The 16114-nt window shown below is 37.2% G+C and overlaps 1 protein-coding gene across 14 annotated transcripts in view; it reads right to left on the bottom strand.

Moving 5' to 3' along the window:
* The window catches only part of CFAP54 (cilia and flagella associated protein 54), a 308554-nt gene that overhangs the window by 271308 nt on the left and 21132 nt on the right, over nucleotides 1–16114 (bottom strand). For 9 of the 14 annotated variants that reach the window (XR_011502650.1, XM_070507105.1, XM_070507102.1 and 6 more), the window contains 4 exons: nucleotides 11219–11362; nucleotides 9332–9445; nucleotides 9107–9208; nucleotides 4534–4732 (listed from right to left, as the gene is read on the bottom strand). Coding sequence is in view for 13 of the 14 variants with exons in the window: in XM_070507105.1 (XP_070363206.1) it covers nucleotides 4534–4732; nucleotides 9107–9208; nucleotides 9332–9445; nucleotides 11219–11362 (559 nt within the window). In the remaining variant the exon portion in view is untranslated. Of the gene's footprint in view, nucleotides 1–4533; nucleotides 4733–9106; nucleotides 9213–9331; nucleotides 9446–11218; nucleotides 11363–16114 lie in introns of all 14 variants that reach the window. The other 5 variants (XM_070507103.1, XM_044744989.2, XM_070507109.1 and 2 more) reach the window with 2 other exon arrangements.

The raw sequence follows: 16114 nt of genomic DNA, 5'->3' as shown, positions 1-16114 counted from the left end.
AACAAACTAGTGACCTGGAAAATCAGATTGAGAAACCTTCCCTGAAGGCAATAGAAAAGAATAAACAGATGAAAACAATAAAATTAATAAGATATGGAGAGTGGATGTGTTAGCATCTGTCTATCAGGATCCTTGGAGAATTTTTAAAAGTAAACATAAGGGAAGGAATGAAGAAGTCCCATGAAAAATTAAAGAAAGATGTAAGACCTCAAAGTACTGCCTGTATTACTAAACCCACCCTAGACCTAGTATAATGAAATGAAAAGACATCCTAAGAAATAGAAAACTGTAAAGGCTAAATCTATAAAACAATAAAATTTAAACAGACAGACTTCTCAACACCATATGCAAGACTAGGGAGAAATATCTTTAAAATTTTTAAAGAAATAAACTGTTAAGCAAAATATTATATCCAGCTAAACTATTTCAAATTTCTTAAAGTTTGTATTTGTGCAAAAAGAAATTAATTTAGAAAGAAGCAGTAAAAATGAGAAGTAAGGATGAGGAAAAAAAACTTAATAAATGTGTTTACTGTCTTAAAAAGCAATGACCAGGACTTGTATCTAGAACATACAATGAACTCTCAAAATTCACCAGAAAAAATAAACAAACAACCCAATTAGAAAATGAGCAAAAGATACTGAAGAGGAAGAGGACGTAAAGATGGCAAATAAGCACATGAAAAGATGTTCAGCATCATTAGTCATTAGGGAAAAGCAAATTAAAGTCACAATGAAATATTACTACACACTTCTCAGAATGGCTAAAAAAATAGTAATAACACCAAATACTGTTGAGGATGTTATGAAATTGGGTCATTCATATATTGCTGGTGGAAGTGTAAAATGGTACAGTCACCCTGGAAAATATTTAGGCAGTTTCTTAACAAAACTAAATATGTGCTTACCATATGACCCAACAATTGTACTCTCGAGCATTTATCCCAGAGAAATGAGAACTCATGTTCACACAAAGATCTGTACTCAAATGTTCATAGCAGCTTTATTCCTTATAGCTGAAAACTAGAAACAACTAAAATGTCCCTCAACAGGTGAATGCTTAAACAAACTATGATACATCCATACCATAGACTACTACTCAGTAATACTAAGAAGTGAACTATTAATACACACAACAACTTCGATACATCTCAAGGGAATTATGGTGAGTGAAAGGACTCACATGTAGTCACCTAGTTTATGACAAAGCAATACTATAGTCAATGGGAAAAGAAAGATCTTTTGAATACGTGGTGCTGTGTCAACTGGATATTACACGGAAATAAATCAATCTTGATTCCTACCTCATACCAACTAAAAAGATCTAAATTTAGTCCTAATGTGAGAGCTAAAATAATAAAGCTTCTAGAAGAAAGCATAGAAATATCTTTCACAACTAGAAGGACCCACAACTAAAATATACAACTATGTACTTGGGAGGTTTGGGGACAAAAAGCAGGAAAAAAAGAAAAAGAAATATATCTTTATGACATTGGGGTAGCAGAGATTTCTTAAGCATGACACAAAAATAGTTAACTGTAAAGGATATATTGATAAATTAGACTACATTAAAATTAAGAATTCTTGTTCCTTAATAACTACAATTAAGAGAATGAAAATGCAAGCCACCAAATGGGAAAAGATATTTGCAATACATGTATTCAGAAAAGGACTTCTATCCAGAATCTATAACGAATTCCTACAAACCAATAAGAAAAAAGTAAACAGCCCAGTAGAAAAATGGGCAAAAGATCTTGTTGGTTCGCAAAATGGCCTCTGTACATGGGGGGCAAGGAGAGACTGAAGAAAGAGACAGACCACTCCAAACCGGTAGGTGGAAGTTTTAATAAGCAAGAGAACTTATATATATGAGGCTTGTCTTGAGTGGATGCAAGATGAGCAGATCTCCACAGCTGCCCAGTAGAATCTTAAAAGTTTATATAGAAGCTTTACTGAGTTCAGTCACATATTCAGTCCAGATACTCTCAACAACACCTTACTCTCTCAAGGGTATGTACGTCCTTGAAACGGCTTCTAGTATGCGAATAGTAGGCAAGATGTACATTCCAAGGACAGGGTAAGGGTTAAGAAGCTTCTGATTGCCTGGGTCCAGCTCATGGGTCAACCAGCAGTCATATCCTCTTGATGACCTCCTCCAACAGATCTGAACAGCACTTCACAAAATAGGATATCCAAAATAGGTCATCAGAGAAATGCAAATTAAGTTTATAATGTAATACCATTGAATTCACACCAGAATAGACAAAAGGAAAAAGACATATAAATCTAAGTATCAGAATTTGGAACAATTAGAACTCTCATAAAATGCTGATGGGGGTGTAAATTGGTAAAAATCACTTTGGAAAAGAGTATCTGCTACAGCAAAACACACACATAGCCTACATTGTATCAATTCCACACCGACAGAAATACATAGCAGACAATGTTTAACACAGCTCTCTCAGCAATTTACAAAACAAGCAGACTAAAAACAATCACTAGGAATAGAGAGTACTTAGCTACAAACTTTACAAACTTAACCTAACCAACATAAATATAAAGCAATGCACCCAACAACAAAAGCACACACAGTCTTTTCAAGTACATACCGGCTATTTACCAAAATTGAACACAAATTAGGCCATAAAGCACATCTCAACAGATTTCAATGGTTTCAAATAATACAGAATATGCTTTCTCACCACAGTATAATTAAGCTAGAAATCAATAACAAAAAGATAATTAGAAAATCTCATGTTTTGAGTCATGATCCATGTATCAAAGAACTCACAATGGGAATTAGAAAACATTTTTAATTAAATGGTAACGAAGGTATGATATACATAAAAACTTCAGGTACATAGCTACAGCTGCACTGAGAAAGAAATGTCTTAATATGCATATATTAAATAAGGATAAATCCCAAAAACCAATGACCTAATTTCCCAAGTCAACAAATTTTTAAAAATCAGAAAAATGAATCCAAGAAAGTGGAATAAAGGAAATAATAAAGAACAGAAATGATTAACATGGGAAAATGTACAATAGAGAAGATAAAAAAGTCAAATATTGTTCTTGGAGAAGACTACTGAAATTGATTCACTCCTGGTGAAACTGATGAAATGGGAGAAAAGGCAAACTGACCACTATCAGGAATGACTGCTATAGATCCTACAGCTGTTAAGAAGGTCGTAATGAGATATTATAAGCAACTTTATAAAGATTTGAAAACATTAGATAAAATTGAAAATTTTCAAGTAAAGTACGATTTACCAAAATGATAGAAGATTTTTTTTAAATGAAAAGAAAGCCTAAATCGTTCTAAATCTAAGGAAGAAATTTAATCCATAGTTAAAAACCTTTCCACAAAGAAAATTTCAGGTCCAAATGGCTTCACCAGTAAACTCAACCAATTTAGGAAGAAATAACATCAACCTGACACAAACTCTTCCAGATAATATAGAAAGAAGGCATACTTCTCAATTCTTTTTATGAGGCCAACATGACCTTGAGAGCAAAATCTAAAAAGGACATTATAAGAAAGGAAAATCTCTCTCATGAACAGAAAGGCAGAAATATTAGACATTAGCAAAAGAATGAAGCAATATATAAAAAGGACAATCCTCACCTCCACATTATATTTATTCCAAAAATACAGAGTAGTTAAAAATTAAATAAGCAATCAATGTAATTCACCACATTAATAAAAATAAAAGAGAAAAGCCATTCGATCAACCGAATAAATCTCAATAAATCCAGCAAAGGCTTTTGATAAAATTCAATAACTATTCAGGATTAAAAACAAATAAACAAAACTCTTAGCAAACCAAGAATAAAAGAAACTTCCTTAACATGAAAAAGGATATCTAGAAAAATCCTTCAGCGAATATCAAAATTAATGGGAAAATGTTGAAAGCTTCCATCTGAGATCATAAATGAGACAGGGAGGGCTGCTATCACCACTTCCATTTCATATTTTATTGGAGATCCTATCTAGGGCAGTAAGTCGAGAAATGCGAGAAAAAAGAAACTAAAGGATTAATAATTGAAAAGACAGAAATATAATTGTTATTATTCATAGATGACATGATTGTATACATAAAAAATCCAAAAGAAAAATCTACTAATAAATCGTTTGAACTTTCCTTTCTTTTTTTTTTTTTTCTTTTTAAGGAACATTAGCCCTGAGCTAACATCTGCTGCCAATCCTCTTTTTGCTGAGGAAGATTGGCCCTGAGCTAACACCTGCGCCCATCTTCCTCTATTTTATATGTGGGACACCTGCCACAGCATGGCATGATAAGTGGTGCGTAGGTCTCCGCCCGGGATCCAAACCAGCGAACCCTGGGCTGCCAAAGCAGAGCGAGTGAACTTAACCACTATGCCATTGGGCCGGCCCCTGAATTTTCAATTGAGTTTAGCAGGGTTGCTGAATTCAAGATCAATACGAATTGGATATCAGTTGCTTATGTGTGGACTACCATGCTAAGATTTTCATTATTCATGTTCTACCATAAAGTATTAACTTATTTACTTATTAAAAGTTCTTTTCCTGCTATAAACAGTTCTGAGACAACATCACGAATTTCTACTTCCTCTGTAACAACAGGTCCAGTTTGGAGTGTTCGTCTATTCGAATCAGAAAGAGCTTCCAAGACAGCCAGAAACCGCGCTGCAGCGCTATCAAACATCTCTTCCAACAACCGTTCTGTGAGGGTATACGGCCACGGCAACTGGAACAAAAAAACACAGTCTATTTTTTTAAGGTTCTACAATGTTTGTATTATAAGGCAAAGATAAGTAAGGCATGCTTAATTAATGCTAAAAGAGAGAGTGGTTGGCCTATCAGAGAGATGGCTGCTTTTATGGTTTTCATTTTTTGAGGTGTCACTCCAGACTCCATCAAAGTTCATATCATGCTGCCATTACCTCAAACACTTTGCTATTCCTTTATATGTTTGTGTTTCCAAGGCAGCTTTAAAAGGCTGTTTACTACTGTCTTTTTATTAGGGCGGCATTAATCTCCATCTGCTTTGTTGGACCTTAATTACAGCCTTCAGGAACTGATACTCACACTTGGATTGCCTAAGAATCTCTCAGGAGTGCTTTTCGGATTCACAGACCAGATCTCCAGAGATTCAGCGGGTCTGGGTGGGGCATTTTTAACAAGCACTGTAGAAAATTCTAATGCAGGAGGTCCTCAAACCCAAATTTGAAACAATATTTTAAAGTATAAATAACTGGTCTTATGGTAGCTAACTCTAAAGAAGGGTTGACCACTTGCATATTAATAAGAGCTCTCGTGAATTTCTGGCCACTCTGCTTTGTATCGGCCCAGGAGGATTCCGGAACCTCCTGCAGACGGCTTGCCTCTACACTTACTCTTCTCTCTGACAAATGACCTGTTCTCTGTATTTAGATTACCAGGAAATAAAAGAGGTAGCTCTAGCTGGCTTTTCTAGAGTCATATTCCCCAGGATTCCCTTGCTTCTTTCCTCTTCTTGGGGCAAAGTCAGAAAGACAGAAAAATAGAAGCAGGGATAAAGCTGGTTTGGACTGTTTTTCCCCAAACACCAACTTCGCTACTTATTAGCATTAGTGCCTTTCCAACCCATAGGTCAACCCTTACGTTAAAAACCTCAATAAAAGTTGAACTTCATGCCATGTTCTCTCTTTCTTTACAAACAGAGGTAAGAGTTTCTTCTAAGATTTTTACCGTAGGTTAAAACAGAGCTTTAAAAAATTATATTTAGACAGCATAATAAACTTTCTAATAATTAGAAGCATTCAAAATGAAAGTATAAAACCCAAATAGATTACAGTGAAATTGTTTTTTAAAATATCAGACAGCTAGCAAAAGTAGAATAGAATATTTATCAGAGATATAGATGAATACCAAGTAAAAGATTTTAAAATATAAATATTTAAAAGATCTTAAAAAAAAGATTTAAAGCTAAAGTAATAAAGAATAATTGATTGCCAAGCACGACAAGCAAAATATTAATATCTCTAAAAACAACGAGCCCATTCTAATGTATTTTAAAAATTAACATCTCTAGTAGATAAATGGTAAGACTGTGAAAGATAATTCACAAGAAAAGGAACTATAAAGCGTAAACACAAATAAAAAGGAAAGTTGGATCAAAGAAATAAAATGACAACCCATTTTATGAAAACTGAACTATAAAAAAGTAAAGAAATAGTAATATCAAAACGATCATAGCTTGTGGTAAAATTGGTACACACAGCTTATCACTTAGTGGTACCCGTTTTGGAAATCACTTTGGCAATATACATCAAAAGAAAGAAAAGTGTTTGTATCCTTTGATTTGAATGCTATGCCTTGAATTTTATCCACAGGAAATAAAAGAAAGAAAAAATAATATACTTGAAGATGTTGATTGCATCAATATTGATAATAGCAAAGAAGTGGACATAACTAAAATAACACTAATAAAAATATTAGACATAGTCTGGCACATATACTGCATAGGCATACTAGACCATCTTTCAAAATGCTAGGATGGTGAAAAGCCAAATAACACAATCCATCCCGTCTGTTCCACTTCCACCTCTAAATACTATGGTTTCCATGACATCTAGTCCACGAGATGTAGTCTGCTAATTCTCCAACATAATATACCCACCCCAGTCAAGCTCAGTTTCTCACTATCTCCCAGTAAACTTTGCTTCCAAACTATAATCATGCTCTGGTCCTTTCTCAGAACGTTTTCCCCTCTTCTCCCTGTCTAGTCAAACCCTGCTCATTATGCCAAAACCACTCAAAAACTGAACAGAACTACAACTTAGTCTTCTCTATATTCTGCCACTTTTGGGACCACAGTTGGCTGTTGAACACATGAAATGAAAAAGAAATAATAGTAATAGGTAAATTACTAAGGACCTACCACACGCCAGGAACATTCTAAGGGCTTTCCATGTAACTAATTTCATTGCTACCATTATTTCTTTCTTAATACTTATCATAAACTTTGATTGATTGATCAATTGATTGATTGGTTGGTTATGTAATTTCTCCACTAGAATGTAACATCTATCTTGTTCACATAGCAGGGACTTTAAAAACATTTATTGAATGAATCACTAAACAGTCAATCATTACAAGTCTGAATTAGTAGTCCTTTCAAAGAATCCTTTGAAAGTCAAAATGATTTACTGTGAATTAATAACTCACTTACAAGCTCAGAACTTTTTCATAAGAGAGACGTAATGCATACTGAAATTACTTTCTTTTGTAGAAACATAATAAAATTATTTCATACATATAAAGCAGCATATTCTTCAAAAGGTGTCAAAGGAATAAACTAAGACTTTATAAGAAGGATATGCTGACTATTCTCTGTAACAACCACCCACTAAAGAATTATAATTTTTTTCTGAAAAGATACACCACCAGAATTTCCCATATAATAATTATCTTAAAGGAAATCACAAATAAATGGGTTTTTAATGTAATGTTCCTTCAAATTTTAAACAATTTTTAAAAATATATTTAATTTTTATACGAGGACGATTATAAGTCAGGGCCTAATAATACGCTAATGCATGACAATGTTGCAGCTTTGCATACTGAAATTTGGTCTGCTCAGAGAAAAAAATGGTGGTGAGAAAAAAAATTGTCCCCCACTCTCTTATAAAGAGTATAGTAGTATTACTTACCAATACCAAATGTAGGCAGGTCAACAGCCCATCAAGGACTTATCTATAATTTGGCGATTTACCACCCCCACCAATTATACACCATCGGTCATTAAGGGATATGATTTAAAAGCGGTATATGAACTGCACTGCTGGGCTCTGTAGTCAATATATCATAGTCACACTAAATAACAATAGAAAGCTACCATGTCCAAATAATATTTGTATTTAAATATTATGATTTATGTAAAAAAATAATTACTCCTACATGTTATAAGAAGAAATGAGGACAGAGAATAGCCATCACCGGGGCAGCAAAAGCACGGCCAGAGACACGGGTTCTGGTTCCAGGGCTGCCAGCAGCTGGCTTTGCGACCTTAAACCAGTAATTTAAATACTCAGGGCTTTATTTTTCCCATCTGTAATAGGAAAGGGCTGAACCAGATGATTTCTAAAATCCCTTCCAGGTTCTGAGATTCTAAAACTCTGGTGTCAGAAACTGCTCACTTCCTCCCCCTCACTTTCATTTGCAGTCCCTACAAAGCAGCTCACAGGAGAGAGTTTAACGCCATCTTGAACAGTCAGGGGAAGCTTCAAAGAAACATGGAACTGAGCCTGGAGGGATACTGAGATTCAGGAAGGCAAAGGGGAAGAATGTGGGAGAAGGAAAAGGCAGGAGGGAGAAAGGACAGAGGACCCCACAGACATAACCAGGTCCCTCTCCCCTTCCTGATAGCTGTTTGTGCTGTGGGCCAAACTCGCTTGTGGCCTCGAGGTGCCGTGTGCTGGGTGTTGACACGGGAGAAGAAGAGACTACTGTCACTTCCACACTGGGCATTACTGCCTGTGCAAGGTCCTTCGGAGCTCTCTTACCTCCTCTCTGGCAGAATGACCAGAAATTTTCGAAATGAGGGCTGCTCCTCAATCTGGCCCTCAGCAGCGGTCCTGAGCAGAGCTGTCTGATGACTGTAATAACATGATTCCAGGGGGAAATAAGTTGTTGTTTTAAGCCCCCGAGACATGGGGCTGTTTGTTGATAGAGTGTAACCCAGTCCCCAAACACTCCCAAAGGTGAGAGCCGAAGCTGATGAGAAGGGGCGCCTCCAGCTTCTCTGTGACCTCGGAGCCTTCTAAAGCCAACAGCTGGCGTCAGAGACAAAGGCCTCTGCGGCACCACCACCAACAGGCCTGTGTGTTTGGACCTTTGCCAGGCTCTTCTTCAGCCTCTTGCCCTTCAAACTTACTGGGATTGTGCAAAGGTCAAGAGCTTTGAGAAAGAGATGAAGTAAGGCCGCATCCAAATTGGGAAGGCATTCTTCTACTTGCCATTGGTGCAGAGAATGGGGTGCAGAATTTAATATTGAGTGAGCAGCCTTAAAAACCACAGAGGTCCAAGAAAAACACACTGCAGAGGGAGTCTGAAATAGAGAAGACGTTCTTAGACTTACAGTTTGTGCTTCCTTTAGGTTAATTCTTATCTTTGGTCTAAAGATATTTTTGTTTCTTCTTCTAGATTCAAACACCCCTCTTTTGAAGATCATCACCGCCATCTGCCTCAAAAAGAAAAATTATATATGAAGTAACAGTGGGAGGCACTCCTCAACCACTAAAATTAAGTACTTAATCAACTGCAGAGCGCAGTGAATTTCTTTTATTTCATGAAATTTTTATACCTTTATCGTGGCCTCTCTATAATATTTTCTAGATTCTTCCAGTGATTGTGAGGAACTCATTAATTCCAGATGCTTTAACTCATCAATTTTAGCTAAAGCGCGCCGAGCGAATGCCTGTATGCGATTAAAATAAATTTAATTCATAATAAGTAAGAATATGGCTATTAAAAATGTATCAAAACAGTATGTTTTACTCTCCCAGACATTTGATTTAAGTGGTGAATTAAACGCTAGGCCGATGCTGACTCCACAACACGGTAGCTAGTCCATCTATCATTTCCTATAAGCACCACTGAATTCTGTAGATTGGAAGTTAACGAAGTGTCAGATACACTAACTTTATGAATTAAGAAATTCAGAAAAGTAAGGAAAGTTAAATTTTGGGTTAAATAGTAGCTTTATATAGATTATCACTTCTTTGGCACTGCATGCGCGTGCGCGCGCACACACACACAAACACACCCACTGCTCAGTGCTCTTCTCGAATTCTAACCTTCTACCAAAGCATGCTGTATTATCTATTCAGCTGTTCACATTGTCCATTCATTTATAGGGCCCTTTATGCATCTTTGTATCTCCAGCCCCCAGCATGCAGGAAGTATTTATTAATATCTGAAATAATAACTTATTTCCCCCTGGAATCATGTTATTACAGTCATCAGATATTATAAAATATAAATAAACAAAATATAAATAAATTAATATTTATTAATATCAGGTCACCATTATTATAATTTTCTAGAGATAATAACAAAAAGAGTTCAATTCATGTCATTTATTTTATCAGTTCTTTGAAATACTTCATTTACACGTTATGATTTTTCATGACAATGAGTCCAGACCACAATAGTAACATACATAAAGGGTTAAATTTTCTAATAAGGAGGAATTCCTACAGGAATCAAATGGTCAAAACTATGTAAACATTCCATTCCTGATAATTTTAATAGCTATAGAAATATGCCACTTCTAGTACACTAAAATTAACTATACATATACAGTGAGTAGTTTCTAGAATGTATCTTGGGCTAGAAAAAGTATCCCACAAGGACTATATTAGGCCATTCCCCTACCTGTGGGCCACTACCATCCAAACCCTTCAAATTAGTTCAGGCAGGAAAATCTAAATGTAAAGGAGCCATTAATGGACTAGATTATTTCTTTATGGCTGTGAACAGGGACTCGTACAGCTGTGAAGGCTCTGTCCTGCACAAGACGTCCAGCCAAGAGGTTGAGTGAGGGCTGAAATCCAGCCCACCCTGCACTCACCAAGCCATGCAGCCTGGTGCAGGTTTGTGTTGGCCCAAAGGAAGGTGTGCCCATTTTCATTCTCACCAAGGGCCCATCCACTGATAAGTCAAATACCATGCACTGTACAAGAGTGCCTTTTTTCATTTACACAGAGGATACTGTATAGGCCAACAAAAGCCTTCACCAGTTAAGTTATATCTCAAGTAGTTAGTCTAAAAGATACACAAAAAAAGAGGAAAAACAAGAAATAAAATATATTAAATAAACAATGGCTGGAAGCAGAGAAAAGGAAGACAAATGGATAGTAGGTGGCACGGAATACAAAACTAAACAGGGAAGGAAAGTGCCTGCATACAAGAATACAACGAGGAAGCGAAGATGCCAGAAATCTTATTCAGAAAAGGAGCAAAGACGTGGAAGTAAAGAGAGAATAAAGGAGAGATCAGAAAGGAGAGCTCAAGATCAACAGAATGGAGAAGCCAGGCAAATTGCTGCAAATAACACTTGGGACTTTTGTCTTTGCTTCATTGCAATTCTTTGGGTTGGTTTGTTTTCTTGGTGGGCATCGAAAGCAGAAAATGCTGAATAAATTGTATTCTAAAATATTGGAATCCTCAGAATTAACAAGTCACATACCTCTCCATGAAAACCAGCTTGGCAGTCATAGTAGCACTGGCAGACAGCAGTGTACAGAGTGGCTCTCCACGTCAGGTGCCTGACAGACAGGAGGGGGACTGAAGATTCCATACACATACTGGCCCACAGGAGATATTCTAAGGCCTGAGAAAGAAAGGGCACAATTGAATTTATTTTCATTTTAAGCTACTAATGATGATTCCATTTAATATAATCAAATTGTAAGTTGTGAGCACAAGTTACTGACTACTTAAACCAAAAATACCATAAATAATGAGCTAAGAAAAAACAAGCATTTAAAAAGTAAAACAATAATTTAGAGAACTCAAAAATCTCAAGTTAGCCATTTGAGAATGACTTTCTTTTTTAGCTCCTAAAGTCCTGTGAACTCAGCTCATTTTTATTAATATTTATCAAGTGTCATCAGTAGTCTAGGAACTATCTCCAACAATATAATTGTTGTTAGCTGGCCTCAAACCAGTGTATTATCCTGAAAATAAACTGGTATAGCAGGGTAGGGAAAATGGAAAAGGCTTATAAAAAGCCTGTAATACTTAGTAGAAACAGTCCAAGATTGGACTTAAATAGACCCGGGTTTCACTTCCTACTTTATCACCTATTTACCTCTCCAGACCTCAATTTTCTCATCTGTAAAATGAGTATTTTAACACATCACAGCAGTACTGTTATGGAGAAAAAGACAACGTACAGGATGTGTTAGGATGGTATTTAGCACATTGTAAGCACTCCATAAACAATGCCTATTACCAGTGTAATTATTCCCAAGCTACAATTTGAAACAAAATAGTGGGGGAAATATCACCAGTGTTACTGGCCTGTCTGTAGAAATATACGTAAGAGCCTCCTGTGCTGTTCTAGCTGAAGACTTTCACCACAAATCCATTGATAAGTCTTTTTTGACATATTCTTCCCACAAACCCTACACTGGGGAACATTTTTTGACTCTACGTATTGTACAGTTAACTTTTTCAATCTTTTTCCTTTCTTCAAAAATATTCCAAAAGCTCAAAGAGTAATTGGATTACATTGCCTCTTGTTCAATTTAATATAAGAATAAATTTGGTCTGTGCTCCATATATTATTATAAGAAACATTACTGGGATGAAAATAAGAATCTGTGAGCTAACTACCTCAGGATATCAAATTCTAAATTCTATCCATGGATATATTGGCCTTAACCAAGCAGAATCTCACATGTCTCCGTGGACTACTGGCATACTTCCTCACTTGTCTGCCTGTCTTTGGTCTCACCGTCCCCCTTTTCTTACATACTCCTTCCTTATACATTCTTCTTACCTCCCCCTGAGTATCTTTTTAAAATGCAAGTTGGGTTGTGTCACTCTTGGTCTTAAAACACTCCAGTGGCTCCCTATTGCCTCATGACAAAGTACAAGCCCTTTATAGGGCATGCAAATCCCTTCATGACCTAGTCCCTGTCTTCCTCCCACCCCCACCCATTGCTCTTGACCTTGTGTCGTATACTTAAAGCTGGTCCCAGATGCTTTCCATTCCACAAAACATCTTAGTGGTCCTAATGTGAGCACCTTTGCTCACTCTATTCCCTCCTTCACCCTACAAGACTGAGTTGAATCACTTGCTCCACTGCCAGCAGTGTGACCTTGGACAATTCACTTAAACTCCATGTGCCTCAGGTTCTTCACCTGCAAAGTAGTATAACAATAACTACCTTATAGGATTGTTTGAGGATTAAATGAGTTAACACACATTAAATACTTAGGACATAGCAAACACATAGTAAGCGTTAGCTTTGGTAACAACAATGAAGGCGAAGGAGGAAGGGGGAGCAGGAAAAGATGAAGGAGCAGGAGGAGGAGGAGGACGAGCAGGGGGAAGAGAACTAGTTGTTGAAGATCTTTCTAACGTCCCTAGAAAGAAATGACCATTGCTTCCTTCCTGTCTCTACTGTAGTTGTGTTATGTGTGTATATATATATAACTTACAAATATCTTTATATACACATATGTCATATGTCAGATCCAATTGCATTAATACACTCTTTGAAAACAGGAACAGCATCTTATTCATTATTATATCACCAGCACCTACAACAGTGCGAGGTACCTGGCAGATATTCCCAAGCGCTATTAAATGAATTCATTGAACAACCCTAAAGTCAGCAGAAGCAACTAAGGGAGAGCTAACAAGTATTCTAGATTCTCAAAAAAAATAATGACAAGAAATTTGGACCACAGAACAAAGTCCCTCTTCCAATAACAAATTTGCCTTTCAATAATTGAAGAACTAATTAAGGAAAAATATGTCTATAATAGTCAAATCCACCTTGAAAAGGCAAATCATCAAAAAGTTCCAGGAGCTTCATATGGATAAAGCAAACCCACCAGACTGACATAGTATTTAATAGCCAAAATAGATAAAACACTGGTGACATGCAGACCCTGCTACCGTCTTTGGAGCCTCCAAAGACAGTGTATACAACATGTATGCAAGCAGCTCAGTGGGCATCTAAGAGAAAGAAGAAGCCTGAAAGGCCAGAATTCTCCACTGTCTACTAAGTTTTGATTCCAGAGACAAAGAGACTGTTGGACGCAGAGCAGGGTTTGACACAGCACTGTAATATTCTTTGCCATCCACTGAAGTGTAAGCTCATCCCAATAGAATGTAAGTTGACTTAGGAAAGGGATCCTGCCTGTCTTGTTCACCATTGTATCCCTAGGCCCTAAAACTTGATCCACTGTGTAGTAGAAATGCAATAAATATTTATTGACTGACTGACTGAACTTCATTAAAAAATTTCAGTCCCCGCTGCTAACTATGGAACTATTTCAAGTAATCATAGAACCAAAAGGCTGAGAGTGAATCTAATTTCATCCCCAACCTCACCAGCACTGCCACCTGATGTTCCACATCCTCCCTACCCAAGACTTCCCACCTCCAGTAACAAGGAACATGTCACATGGCATCAGAAAACAATTCGAAACGTGAAAAGTGCTGCCTTAATCTGAAATGAAATCCACTGTGATATACCTCCAGTGCGCTGGTCCTAGTCACGGCTTCCGGAGCAGCACAAAACCATCCAAAACTCACTTCCAAATGACAGCCTTCCGAGAACGTGAAAACACCTGTGCAGCCTGCCTCTCCCTCAGTTCTCTCTCCAGGATAAAGATCCCCGAGCACTTCTCTACATCCAGGAATGGCACTTCCCTTCTCCATCATGGCTGGTCTCCTATGGCTTTGCTTCAGATGGCCATTGTCCCTTTAGAGTTTACGAGCAGCTCACAGTAGGATGAAACTCTGCGTCCCTGGTTCTGGACACTATATCTCTACTGAGCCAGCCTAGGATTGCTTTATTCCTGTTTCTGTTGTTGCTGCTGTCATTGTTGCTGTTGTTTGCTAACCTTGCCACACTGCGAACTGATAGGAAATTAACAGTCAACAAAACTCTTGAGTTTGCTCACATCCGCAGCACAAAAATCCTACAGAAAAAATCTGGATTTGGATTGTTGTGGTTCAAGGGGTATGAGATTAAGCCATGTATAAATTTTCCCCCTTTAAATTCACATCTTTCCAAAAGCCCTTGGGATTCCTGGTCTTAGAAATTTCACATTTCAAAATAAAAATAGCTTCAGTTATCAGTTGTTCACATTATATTTGAGTTCAGCTTCAGACTTAGAATAAAAGACCCTAAATCACAGATTTTAGCGCCAGAAGGGACCTTAAAAGTAACCTCATCTGACTCCAAGTGGCTAAACTGCTTGTGAGTGACGTTGCTGGGGCTGGCATTCAGGTCCAGGAGAAAAACCATTTCCAAAAAACAAATCTCAATTTGTAGCACTTTTTCTTGCCCCAAAAGCTACAAAGAACTGTTTCTATAAAAGATGGGATTTCAGCAAGATTGTTCTCTTCATAGAAAAAGAAAAAAAAGACTTTGAAAAACCAAATTATAGGAGCTCAGAAAGAGTATGGTTCAGGTGTCCAGTAGGAAAAAACACAGACAATTAATCAGTTCAGCCACGGGATGGCAGTGCAGCCTCATTTATATCCGCTTATATCCTTCGAGGGAAACAACACTGAGAAGCATCTCAAGGTTTGGATCTGAAGTTTCCATAATGGTATGTGGAATAATTTGACAATAATTGTTCAAGCCACAAACTTTACAAAACTATTTCAGTTTTATAGTAAAATGAAACAGACATCAACGTTTTCTTAGAATGAATAGATTCTGTAGTATTCTTTTAATGTTTGCTGAGTAATACACTACAGTTTTAAAAGCCTCAGAAGAAACTACAGATTATCCTCTAAATGAAAGCAAAACTGCCTTTAGGGAAAGAGGTTTCAGAAATCTGGCCTCTCTATTCCCTAAGGTTATGCTGGGGACCGGCTCAGTGTGAAGGGAGATGTTTTCCATCTGGGGAAGAGTCTTCAGGATGTCTTCAGAAACACAGTCATTTCAAATAATATTAACCCCTCCCACACAGCTCTCCGTTTGAGTAGGTGAGCCAAAACTAGGATGGGTCACGACAGGATTCAATTTAGTCAGCAGACATGCATTATGCTAATGGTGTTGAGAGGCAGTACAGTGTGGCCTCGGCTCTGGCCTCAGCTACATCTCCAACTAGACATGCGACATTGAGCAAGTTAACCTTGCTGAGCCTCAGCTTCCTCATCTATAAAAAGAAGGTAATAAGAGCACCTTCCTCAAAGTGGTGGTGTGAGGATTAAATGAGACAATATGTGAAAGTGCTGAGAAGCATCCCTGATAGATGGTAGGCATTCATTCAATAAATGATGATGATGATGACGGCAGTGCCCACCTCATAAGACTATAACAAGTATTATTATGTATGCAAAGCCCTTCACACAGTACCTAACATATAGCAGGGTTTCGGTAACAAT

Source organism: Equus asinus, chromosome 4 (assembly GCF_041296235.1).
Source record: "Equus asinus isolate D_3611 breed Donkey chromosome 4, EquAss-T2T_v2, whole genome shotgun sequence".
In the NCBI taxonomy this organism is placed as follows: domain Eukaryota; kingdom Metazoa; phylum Chordata; class Mammalia; order Perissodactyla; family Equidae; genus Equus; species Equus asinus.
This window is presented reverse-complemented; position numbering and strand designations above follow the sequence as displayed.